The sequence below is a fragment of the Callionymus lyra genome, chromosome 14, assembly GCF_982586985.1.
Source record: "Callionymus lyra chromosome 14, fCalLyr1.hap1.1, whole genome shotgun sequence".
Taxonomy (NCBI): Eukaryota; Metazoa; Chordata; class Actinopteri; order Syngnathiformes; family Callionymidae; genus Callionymus; species Callionymus lyra.
The window spans coordinates 21,875,476-21,888,419 of NC_141831.1; the positions used below are offsets into that span (position 1 = coordinate 21,875,476).

Genomic DNA, 12,944 nt, shown 5'->3' on the forward strand with positions numbered 1-12,944 from the left:
CTGGGCTGGTTTGAAACAAGAGAGTTGTGTTAAAGCTAAAGCCTTATGTTTAAGTTTTTCCTTTCTTTTCCAAAATAAAAGACTCTTCCAGATCGTTACAACCAATGCAAGTGAAAATCGATTATTTTTTCTTTCTCTTGGGCCCGGTCACCTCATGGACTAGTACACATTGACTTCCTGTCCATTTTCTTTTGCAAGCGATATCTGTAAACTCGTGATGAGTTCACTGTATCCATCTAGATATCATGACTCGTGTTAACATGCAGCTCAGGAGCCTGTTGTACGTGATGGAGGTGATGGATGTCAACGGTTAGTTTGGAAAATGCTGTTGAAAGCAAATAGGTGTTTGCTGGAAAATCAGGGAAAAATGTACATTCCTGTGACTATTTCTAATTATTGAAGTCTACCACAGGAGTATTGACTGAGTAATACATTTATTTGTAAAACTCTTATTAAGGTGTATACATTTAGTTGTTAGACACCTTCTACTATGTTTTTTCATGGATGTTCCGAGCTTTCTACAGTATAAAAAAAAACTGCTACAAATAAAAAGATAAGACCGCTGGTTCTTGTTTTATAATAAGACATAATAAAACAGAAATTAAGGTTTTTAAAGAATCTTTTCAAAAACATGAAACTTCACTTGTTTGTTATTGGGGGAAACCTGGTTTGTTTAAAGTGGAAAGTGCTTTAGTGGACTGGATAATTGAAGTTTAGTGAAAGTTGAAAAAGCCAATCCCAGAGAAATAACGTGATGTCACATTCATTAAAGTTTATTCAACGTTTTCATTCCAGCAGAGAAACTAAAAAGAGAGATGGAGATTCGTACAATTCGGAGAAAAGGCAGGAGATGATTCTCTTGGGAAAACTCAAGGTTAGCTGGATGGCCTTATGACCAACGGAGAGTGTGTCAGCTTCAGAAACTGGAATCAAGCATTCTGGAAAAAAAAAGGTTTTTATTAATTTCATTTTAGGTTTCTAAGGAGAGACCAGTTTTGTAAAGTTATTTTTTTCTCAGAAGACTTTAGTTTTTTTTCCATCAGTTCATCTTGATAAACTTTTCTAAATAATAATTAATAAGATAATTAAAAAAAACAAAAAAAATTATATATATATAAATAATGAATAAATCTAAGTATATTTTGACATAAAGTCGAAATTCTAGAATAAAAATAATAGTAATAATAAGTGATATACATATTATTTTTAAACCATATAATTAACATAAATAAATAATTTAATGATTAATTCCTTTCTAACATAAAAAAAAAAAATCACAATGACAATAATTGGCCTCAAGTATCTAGTAGTGAGTGTCGGGGAAAAAAAATAAACTTCTTAAAAAAAAGTGCTGGGTAGGTTTTGACAAACATTGCTGTAAATTAATTTATATATTTAGATTACTGGTCTAGTTGCTACTACACTGCCAATGTAACGTGAGCTTATGATGACAAAAGAAGGATGGATTGTCACTCACTGCTCTGGTCTTGAAAGTGTAGGATGGACTGGTCTCACTATCCTGATGGTCTCAAGCCATCATCCGGCACGCCTTAAAGAAAGAGTAGAATCACATTTTCATTGAGAGTATCTTGAGATCTTGTTCATGAGTGAGGGAAACTTGGAGAGCGTGACCAGCTGGATCAGTGCAGGGTCCTCAGTCATGAGGTCTTCATCTGTCGTGTTGAAAAGCTAATGTAACTAAGTTGGTCAAATGTGTCATTTTGGCTCATTTAGATTCTGCTTCACTTTCTTCTCATGAATCTGCTGATGACTTAAAAATGTGTTAAACTTGTTCTTTATGCTTTTGTTTTATATTCATAGAATAACATTGCACCATTGTAACCCCAGAAAGTTAATTGACAATTTAATTTTAATGTTTAAAAAGAATAAATGAAAACACAAACCTGCTGAGATGAGGAGGAAGTTCATCGACTTGGTTCCCGGCATGCTAGTTTCTCTACAGGTGTATCTTCCAAAGTCATTCTGAGAATCAGGGGTCACCTGTTCGAGGATCACGAGACAAAAATCTTGAAAGCGTTCATGATAAATATACAGTTAAATGTTTGATATATACAAAAAATATTAGTGGTTCTTACATCTCTATTTTGCCTCTCTATGAGTAGTTTAATAGTTTAAATTTGGGAGAAATCTTGTCTCGAATGAAAGTAGGACACTCTTAATAGTGCCCCAACCTTTTGGAAATACTTATTTTCAAAACATATTTATTTATATCAAATTGTTGCTAAGTTAAATTAAATAATAATCTAAGATTACGAAACAGCTTCTTTCCTCTGGCCATCAGACTGTTAAATGAAAATATGACTTGAGCTATGCACTTTTTTAAATATTATGTATTTATTCTATTATAACATATTAGCACTATTGTTAACTTATTTGTATTTATACTTTTTATACATTAATCATTATATGCAATATTTATAATGTTATTTATTTATTCTGTTTATACTATATTGCACTATTTTTTAACTTATTAATATTTATATTTATACTTTTTATATATACATCTCTCTGCTGTGTTTTTTAACAGTTGCCAAGCAACAACATTTCGTTGCCAGTTTCACTGCTGTGTTTTCTGTGCAATGACAATAAAATAAAGTCTAAAGTCTTAAGTTATTTTTAGGGGTTTCTGACCTAGAAATGTATTGGCCACACAAAAATAAATAATTTAAAACGATTAAAAAAATAAAAAATCTTATTTATCTCAAACATTATTTTCAACAGTGTATGTACGAGAGTCCCTCAAAACAATGAACAGATGAAATGAACTTTGATCATCAAAGTCTCTTTAATAGGATGATTTACGTGAAACTAACCTGGAGGTAGCTGGCGGTCGGTGTCATGTAGATCTTGACTTTGTTGCTCTCTTTTATCTCCACACCGTCCTTCAACCAAACCACCGTCGGAGCAGAAAAGTCACAAGTGATGTTGGTCGGGCTTCCCTCCCTGGTGTAGATCTTCTCTGGAACATCTGCAGAAGGTAAACACAACAAAGGCTCATAAAAGAGGGAAATGGTTTGAATAATTGATTACAGAGTTTCACTACAAATTAAGAATCACTTTAGTAATTTTATTAATCTCAAAACATATGTCTTGCATCTTGAAAAATGAATCCAGAATGTATTGGATCTACTGTCCATATGGTTCTTTTTACTGTTAGGAAACGGACATGTCGTTTTTTAAAGTAAAGAAAAGTGTGTCTCAAATGTGACGCATGTGGACCTTGTCTGTCTGAAGCGTCCATATATCTTGATCCGCTGATCTGAGGGCAGCAGTCTGAGGTGAAAAAACCCAAATTCCTCTGAACCCTCCTGCAGCTCTGCTGACGCCATTCTGAGGTCAAGTGAACGAAATCATATTTCCTGGAACACCTCACATCAAAGAAGCATCTGGAGTTGATATCTTCTTGAGAGGCTTCTCTTGGTTCACTGGAGCATGAGTGTCAAACTCAATCACATAATGGGCCAGAATCTTTCAGAAGTCCTAAGTGTCGGCCAAAAAACACGTACCTAACCTTTACCTCACAGGAAATATGAGTCAGATTTTGTCTTTTCTTTGTTTAAAATTGAATGAATCCATTTTAGCTTTGTGTTTGTTCATCACACAATTCCAACAATCCCAGTTTTCTACTTGTCAGTTAATTGCAACGCTGACAACTTAATGCAGGGATCATCAACTTTTTTGCAACTGTGAGCTACTCAAAGGGCACGATGTGACCAGAAGGTCTACCATCAGTTTGGTAAACAAATCCAAAATAACTCAATATATATTGTTACAGATGATAAATTATACATTACATGCATACATTTAAGATCCAAACATTGCAACAAGGAAGGAATCACAAAATCAAACATTATAACGTCTATGAAATGTTTTTTTTTTAACAGACCCGAAGTCTAGCTTTGGACTCTGTGGGTGTTAGTGACCCCTGTCTTAATGGATAGTTGGAACATTAATCTGCTTTGACTAGAATCCAACCATTCCGGCAATGGGTCACATTAAAATGACTAAGACTTAAGAATCGGGGAAATGTGAGTTCTCCTACTAGAGCCGGTCAGAATCCTCCCTGCAGGTGAGACAGATTCTTCTTGTTTAGACACAAAAATAAACTTTTAAAATAGTCTCAACGAGAAGACACAAACGCATGGATTACAAGCTCAAGATTGTATTGTGACACCATTTTCCTAAGTTTATTATATTTCATTAGATGATCCTAAAAAATGAGATGTAGCTAAACATCTATGCTACCCTCACTTGTGAACAAAACCTAAGCCCTCAGCCAGTAGAGAAGACATTTCTATATTTAATAGACACTATGGTTTGAGACTCACAGTGAAACTGCAGGTACATGTTCTTCCTCTCTGAAGCATCCGAGCTGCTGGCCGTGCACAGAAACTGTCCAGACTTTGTGAGCTGTAAAGTAAAACAACAGTTTAAAGTTGATTCTCTGCACAGAAAGTGTGTTTTCTGCCTATTAAGATAAAACAACACAAATCAATTAAGTGACAGTTGTGATTATTTTTGATTTTGCTATAAATTCACCTTATTTTAGTAGATAAATATTAAATTTAAATTCTTTCCGTTGTAAACTTTTGTTTAGAAAATCCCTGAATATCTGTGTTGGCCTAAGTTAGCAGCCAGAAGTGTCTTGCTCAAGGACACTCAGTAATTGTTGGTGTTAATCATTGAAATGTATAAATGACTATTAACAGGAGAGTGCTGCCAGAGTGAAGCATCTGATCTCATCATTCATGTCACGTCCATGAGTGAAGCAGATCGTCCACTTCAATGAAGTTTCCGCCATTTAGTTACAATTCATCAGTTCAGTTTTTTTTTTTTTGTTTTAGCTGGATTTTGCTGAATGCTAAACACTGCATCAGAACAAATGTCCCGATGCCTCTTTAGAGTCATTTAACCAGATCGAGGAGTTGAGTAGAGACAGATAACTGGAAAGGTCAAGTCATAAAAACATTTTCCAATGAGCAGTCATGTACAGACAGCAGTATTGCCTTCTCGTAAAAGGCTAAACTGAGACATCGAAGTGTTTCAAGATGTGACTTGTTAGTGAGAAGAATAAACAAGTTACACCCGCAGTAATACCTCTGTTATGATTTAACAGTTCCAGCTGCGTAGGTGTGAAATAAAAGCATGTAAAGCAAGGAAGCTAAAATGAATTGTGTTGTTGTATCTGCACAATTAAATGATCATTATAAAGTGATTGCAACAACTTGTTAAGACAATTTGCAGCAGTAAGAGGGAAGTCTTTCCACTTTTCAAAGTAAAAAAACACATTTTAATTTCATTTTTTCACCCATTTGGTTGATGGTAACTGATGCTGAGGTGCTCTTAGTAGTACCACAACAAACTATGTTGACATTAATCAGAAAATTGCTTTTAAAGTTAAAGTAATTCTTTGGAAAACTAGAGAGAGTTTTCTCTTAATACAGAGCTAATGCTAAGCAGCCACGTCCTTACACTACTATCAAGGGGAAATACCTTGTTCATAGGTAAACAATAAAGAAGATTCATTCTAACTTGATTGACAGGCTGAGATCTGAACCATCCCATGATGGTTTTTGATCGATCTTCAACCGGTCAATACCTGCTGAACATCTTGGATCTTCTGGTTTTTGAAGGTACAGGAGACAGTGGAGGTTGGGTCATCAGAGGTTTCACAGGTCATCGTGACTTCATCAGAGTCTGTGACTCTGACCTTGGCTTGGCGGACACACAAAGATAAAAGGTGTCACATGATGATACAATAAAAGGAGGACAAGGAGGTCCATGGATGTGGTATGAAGTCGATGGATGAGACAAGGAAGGAAGGACTCAGTTGTTGTGTTCATACTGTACCTTTCACCAGGACCTCGATCTCTTTGAAGGATATTTCACCGATGCTCTGGACCATAGCCGTGCAGGTGTACATCCCCTCATCTGTCTTTTTGACGCTGCGGACCTGCAGGTGGTTGTTGCTCAACAGATGAAACCTCGCTGCCAGAGAAACAGAAAAAAAAACAAAAGCCTTTAAACAGGAACATTGTTTCCCTCTATTTCTTGTGTGTTGCAGTGAAATAAATAGAAAAGAAAAGACTCGGAGCTTTGTGTCTGAGAGAGAAGAAAGCAGAGGGAGGGTTTGAAAAATGGTTTCTGGGCAGAATCATTCCAGTTTATTAAATCTAGACTTCAGTAATGAGTGAGGAATATATTATAGTTTAATTGGATTTCTCTGCAGCGTATACACCTGCTTGAACCTTCTTAGAAAGTTGTTCCTGAGCAACATTTGCGGCTTGATAACGTTTTCATTGAGCTAGAAGGAAGTCAGCTGACGTGTGTCGGAACGTTTAAAAATGATCTAAACTCAAAACAATAGTAGTAGTTTAAGTTGTAGTCACAACAATACTAGTATTTTAAGTAAGTGATGTTATGATGAAGCTTCATGAAGCAGTGTCATTATTTTAAGAGCCCAATAGATGGCGGTCTCTGCATTATTTTCCTTTGTTTTGAACAACCGTTAATGAAACATCACATCATTTTTAAACTGACAGCGCCACCTACTGTCCTTTAAACAACATGACACTGCTTCATGAAGCTTCATCAGACCACCACTAAAAGAAGTTGAATTCACCACAATAGTAGCAGCACTTAGTCTTGACTATTTGGTATTCAATTGGATACTTCTAATTTAAAATAAAAAACATTATTTTTCAATGTTTTTAAGAGTCAATATACAATACAAACTACTGCTTCTTTTTTTTTTGTTAACACAGAGTCACCGAGTACATTTTTATTTTTCTGTGAGTGAACCACATGAGACTCAAATCCAAGTATGATAGCCTGAAGCTCCACGAAGCATGCACAGACTTCTTCAGAACTCCGAGTCCTCGCCAGAGGAATCTAGATCTTATCGGGTGGTAAACAGAAACACTATGATAGCAGCAGACACTTGCAGAACTTCCAATATTACTCATGAAGTATAAACAATAAATAACAAGTGCAAGAACAACAGTTATATACTGTAGTAATGAAACCCTTCCTAATGCTATGATGGACAGTGAGAAGGATCAGAAGCAGGAATGGGATTCATTCATAGTTAAAAGACGAGTTAGTAGACGTGAAATGCATCATTTGATTGAGATACCGTCGTTCTTGTAGTTGATCCTTGACCCGTCAAATCTCCAAGAGACTTCTGGCTTGGGTGAACCGACCACATTGCAGATGATCTCGGCATCGTCTCCCTCGTTAAACGTCTGTGGACTGGAAACATCCTGGAACGTGATCGGTTCTGCGGGGATATGAGTCGCTTAGTCGCACAAGGAGGATGTTTAAATAATGTGGGCTCGGTATCAAGACCAGTTTCCTGAATCGATTTGATTTTGATCATAAGGTTTTGAATCGATTCTTTTTAATAAATTCAGAATGTTCTCTTTAATAATGAAAATGGCTTAACTGTGTGACAATGGACTTCATTTGCTGCTCACCTTGAACAACAGGCTGTTGCTATGGGTTACCTCATGAGGCAACCGATAGCAACAGCCTGTAGAAGGCACAGCATGCATTCGTAGAGCCACGGTTATAGCCGTAACTGGTGTGTTTCTATGTGCAAAGACCCCTCAAAATAACTAAACTCTTAATGGGCGACTTGAGGATTTAAGTATGTCTTAAATAGATATTTGACTCTATTGTATCATCAGTATGTATTTGTTTGTACAAAACTCTCTTTTCATTGAAATATTTACATTAGAAAATGTACTTAAGCCCCGCCCACTGAAAACACTGTTTTTCTGGGGATTAAATCTGGATTACCAGAACCACGCCCGCTCTGCTGTGATGGGTCAAGCACGCCATCAATCCTGGAAGTCTCCACCTCCAGGGGACTCGTCGTATAAACAAAATAGGCATGCTTACAGCTGGCTGGATGAGGAGTAAAACCTTTATTACATCATAATGGACTCCCCTCTCGTAACCTCTCGTTTGCCGAGATTTCAGACTAGGAGAACTTTACAAAGTAATAACTTTAAAACATGGTCATGATGATGGACTTTATGCATCCTGGAGAGGAAGACTGATGCTGGTCGAGTTTTTTCAGGATTATTCTTTTTACACTCACTTACGGTATATATCCAACAAGACTGTGGCTTCTGCCTCCTCAACTGAGTTCTTGGCCACACATCTGTAAAGTCCGGCGTCGTCCAAACTGACTTGGTGTATCACAATATCCGTTGTGAGTCTGTCACGGGTCACGTACGAGCTGATTTTCTTACCACTGGGGTCGTACCAGTCTATGTCTTGAGCATCTCCAACAACTGCAGAGGAAGTACAGTGGTGTTGAGTTTAAAAGAGTCAGACAATAATCGAACCCTATTGCTTTAACACTGTTAGTGTTCAGAGACCGGTAAAATATATGTAGATAGTTGAAGGGTTAGTTTACCCAAAATACACATTTCTCTAATTTTTTATTCCCAGCATAACGTTAACTAGGGGTTTGGGATAATTTTTTTTAGAGTAATCTGTCTGTTTTGGGAGTAATAGGCAGAAATGAATGTTCATTTATGTTCACAAATGGGGCTCCATTTTCTTCGTCCAAAATGACAAACTTAAAACCGTCCAAATACTTCGATATTGCTCACCTGTAATGTCCCTCTCGTAATGAAACCCAGACAAGAGGAATTGTTCGGGAAATGTTTTTAAAGAAATCTATATTTTAAGCTTGTTTGTAGTAGAAGTTAAAAGGTTAATTACTAGGACAGTGACTGATTACAGCATTTGTGGAGGTGTTTGTTATTTTTAAAATGGAGCCCTATTCATGATTGCCAAAAGATTTCAATGATGCCCACGATTCCAAAAAGAGTCGGATTACTCTGAAAATAATCCCAACCTTTTGTCGACATTATGGGGAGTAGAAAATGAGTGAAATGGGAATTTTGGTTGGACTATCACTTTAAGTTCACACAACTTACCCATGCAGCCGAACATGACGGAGTCACCAACTTTCTTGACTACCTGAGCGGGAATTGTTTTCACCTCCATGGCAGCTGGATTGGGAAATGAAACAGCAGAGAGACAGTTTCATGCTTACACAACAACAAATGGCTCATTTTTTTGTTACTTTTGTAAACAATGCATACATAATTGCAGCATGAGTCAACAGAGGTTGCACGACACATTGCAGTTACAATGATCTGACACTAGGAAGTTTTGTATGTTGCATGTAGCAATGTTTTTAATCATATATATTGCTGCTTTATTGTAAGCAGTAATTTACTGGAACAAAACACGAAACTAGTTGAGTATTTAAGTTTAATAAATATTATTATAAATGATTGACTTTGTTGATGTTTCAGATATGACATGAGATTTATCTTACTTGCATAGTTGTGACCCTCATGAGGTTCTGAAAGATTGTTGGAATTATTATTATTACCATAATAAAAAAAAAAGATTACTATGTGTTCTCTTTAACTACACAATTATCATTATTCAACACAGACAGTCACTGGGCGGAAAAATGGCAAAACAAATGATGGAAACCACAAGTAACGTGACTGACATTCAAAAATGTTATTTTATTCGTACATTATGTCCAGGAAGTAAACCTGTAAAATCTTTAAATCCATGTGTTGACCTGAGCTGTATATTAACTTCCATGGACCAATATTTCATTATTATTCCTCACCTTGATCATTAATGGACTGAAGCAGGAAGTAACGATCAATTATTAAATGGATCTCCTCAGTGGTGACGCATTGATTTCTTATTATCTGCTCATTTGTACTTTTATTTACATTTGAATCAACATAGGAATTCAAATTGAAGAGTGAAGAGAGTAGATCAACTGGAGTTAAGAGACACAATAAAGAATGTGGGTGAACAGGATTCAGATCCTCGTCTTCCTGCCTGATTGTCATCCTGAACATCACAAGGTTGACCATCAATTTTTTCTCCTACAATAAATGAAATGAACTTACCTGCACAGCCCATTAAAACTAGCAGCCAGATGATGTTCCTTGTTGCAAGCATCGTAATGAGTCACTGCTGCTTGGTCGGATGGATTGTTTGTTGGTTCTTGTCGCCGGAGAACAGACTTCCACACAAGCACTGAGAAGATAGTGGCAGAGGAGCAGCAGAGAAGCAGCACAGCCCACACGAGGGCGGGTTAAAGTGAGCGCCAAGCAAGAAAGTTTTTTAAACGAACGACAGCTTAACTCAATGTGAACACCTCGGTCAGTTTGAAGAGACATTCGGATCAGAAAGTTCAGCCAAACTGCATCAGTATGATCCATTTTTGAACACATTTTCAAAGCAACAGACAACTGAATATATTTTTTTGGAGCAGTTTAAGAGGCAGATGAGTGTAGGAAGTGTTTGAAAAGACAACATTTTCTCATGTAAATATTTTTAGTTTGTCAACAAGCTGGAAAATCGTCGTCGTCTGCCGCTGCTGAGAGACGCAATTTATCAAAAATGACGGCGATGTCCTCCAGAGAGGCATAATTAGCAGAATTCAAGGCTCTCTGTATCCACCGTGAATAATTTTACGAGCTTCTTGGAAGCAAACATCTCACTAATGCCTGCCTTTGGAATGTTTGTATAACCTAGAGAAAAAACATCAATATTTTATTCAAGGTTGTTATTTTCGTGTAAAAAAAAAAGAAAAAAAGACAACAACGACAAATAAATAATTGTGTGCTGAGAATTAAGAAGTAGATAATGTTACATTTTGGGTTCTTATAAAGCTGACTTGCTAAATGTCATTGACAGAATGAAGTGGAAGACTAGATTAACTTTTATCAACAGCTACTGTTGACATAAGTTAATGCTAAGAAGACTATAACATTAATTATGGTGAGAAAAACAGGCTCTTGACATGTGGAGAATGGAACATAAATAATATGCTTTTAATGTTCCTGCGCTTTTAGAGACTGTTGATGAGCATTACAGCACCATCTGGTGAAGATATATGTGCACTGCATCATCATACTTCATATTATTTAAAAAAAAAAAAAACACATACATCTTTGGCGCGCTTTTTGATTGTTAAAAATATATAGTTCACGTTTTAACTATGAAAGCTAGAATCAAAGTTCCACAAATGTATCTTTAGGAGATGATATTCAGTTCATTTTGATGATTAAGTTGAAAATGATTAAGATTTGTTTTAAAAATGTTACTTTAAGGTCAACTTAAGTGTCTCCTAAATTGATCTTGGACCTCTATTTTACTCATCAGTATGTGTCTGTTTGTACAAAACTCTCTTTTAATTGAAATATATACATTAGAAAATGTGCTTAAGCCCCGCCCACTGACAACACTTCCACATTCTGGATAATCTCTCCCATTATTGCGTCATAATGGGCTTGTAACCTCTCGTCCACTGAGATTTAAAATAGGGGAGAGTTTTATAAAGTAATAACTTCAAAACATGGTCATGATGAGAGACTTACTGCATCTTGGAGAGGAAGACAACATTTGAAACAGTCAGGAGAGTTGGGTTTTCACATTAGTTGCTTTTTAACAGTAAGTAATAATTAATACGGTTTGAACCAGCTTCATTTAAGCAACACTACCATCTAGAGGTTATACTAAAGAATAACACACAAGACTTCATTTTTAACTATTTTAACAGAGACTGCAAAAGGGCTTCAAATATAATTGCTGAAATGATTTTAGTCATTTGATTGTATTATAATCGAATCTTTCCTCCTTTAAATTCCCTTCAAATGACCTTCACGCTGCTTTAATCTTCATTTATTTTACTTGTAAAGAGTTAAATCCTCACATTGTGAAGTAATTCGTTTTGACTGAAGGCTTTGTTTCACTATTTTCCATGGTGTGTTTTTGATAAACAGGTTCACTCCAGTTCAGTCTGTGCTACTTGAAACCATAATGAACCTCTGTGGTGATAATAAGATGCTGGAGCCAGAAATTCATTTTACCTGAATCGTCCGCCTAAATGATAATAGCTCCCCGGAGACTGTCATTTAATTCTTTAATGATGACTTTGACCATTACTGTCCACGGGGGGAAGGAGGCACGATCACAGCAGAATGCTGCAGTCACACAATTCCTTCCATATCTCGAGCAGAGGAGTGTGTAGAGGGAAGTACTTTTAAGCTGCTCAAATAGTTGTCGAATGTCGACTTGTTTATTACAAAAAACATGCTGAAATAGCATATTTGAAAAAACTATAAAATGTAGAAAAGAGTAAGATTAATGATTGAAGATGTTGATTTTAATGTGTTATGAATGAATGATAAAAAAGAAAAAAGCTCATAGGAGTTGAATTGTTTCCTTGATTATAACCTTTAATGTTCATTAATAATATCTATAACATTGTAGTGAAATCAAAAATGAGTGAAAACTGAACAAGGTGATTCATCTCTCGGGGGTTGTTAACACCTAGATAGTGTTGTTCGCACTCGCTGTCAAGTCAAGTGATCATGTGATCTAAGGCGTGGATGTTTGGATAACATATGTTTTCAAGTTTCATATTTCCCTTCATTTTTCATAAAATATGCCGCTTAAAATATAGAACCATGTTCAAGGGCACACAGTGCAATAATATCAGCACATTAACCTGTAAATAACTGCATGTTCCTGTCAACACAAAGTGAACAATTGTTTTTTTTAAATATAGAAACAATTAATTTTTTCTAAACCGTCTAACGGTTGCTATGAGGTCCTAAAGACCTCATCTTAGGCCTACAGGACCATCATGAACTGCTCTGTGTCTGGACTAAGCCTGTTTTCTTTTTCTCTTTTTCAGCCACAAAGGTTGTTTGCTATCTACTCCCTTATTAACAGTGGTGAACACCAATGGCGCGAAGAAGGTAATTTCTTTCTCCAATGAATATTTAACTTAAATTAGAAACTCAAATGTTAAGAAAGTTGCTGTGAAACAGTTCAAACACTTAGTTCATCTCATGAAA

The 12,944-nt window shown here is 36.1% G+C and overlaps 1 protein-coding gene across 1 annotated transcript; it reads right to left on the reverse strand.

Moving 5' to 3' along the window:
* Positions 1–757: 757 nt before the first annotated feature.
* Positions 758–10,124, reverse strand: LOC148066453 (neural cell adhesion molecule 1-like). Its single transcript, XM_087806889.1, has 11 exons — positions 9,984–10,124; positions 8,976–9,050; positions 8,130–8,321; positions 7,157–7,300; positions 5,872–6,009; positions 5,621–5,736; positions 4,350–4,431; positions 2,835–2,989; positions 1,905–2,001; positions 1,478–1,549; positions 758–938 (listed from the first exon to the last, which is right to left on the reverse strand). The coding sequence occupies exons 1-10, from the start codon at positions 10,033–10,035 to the stop codon at positions 1,515–1,517; spliced, it is 1,086 nt and encodes a 361-aa protein (XP_087663015.1). The 5' UTR covers positions 10,036–10,124; the 3' UTR covers positions 758–938; positions 1,478–1,514.
* Between the last annotated feature and the right edge of the window lie 2,820 nt (positions 10,125–12,944).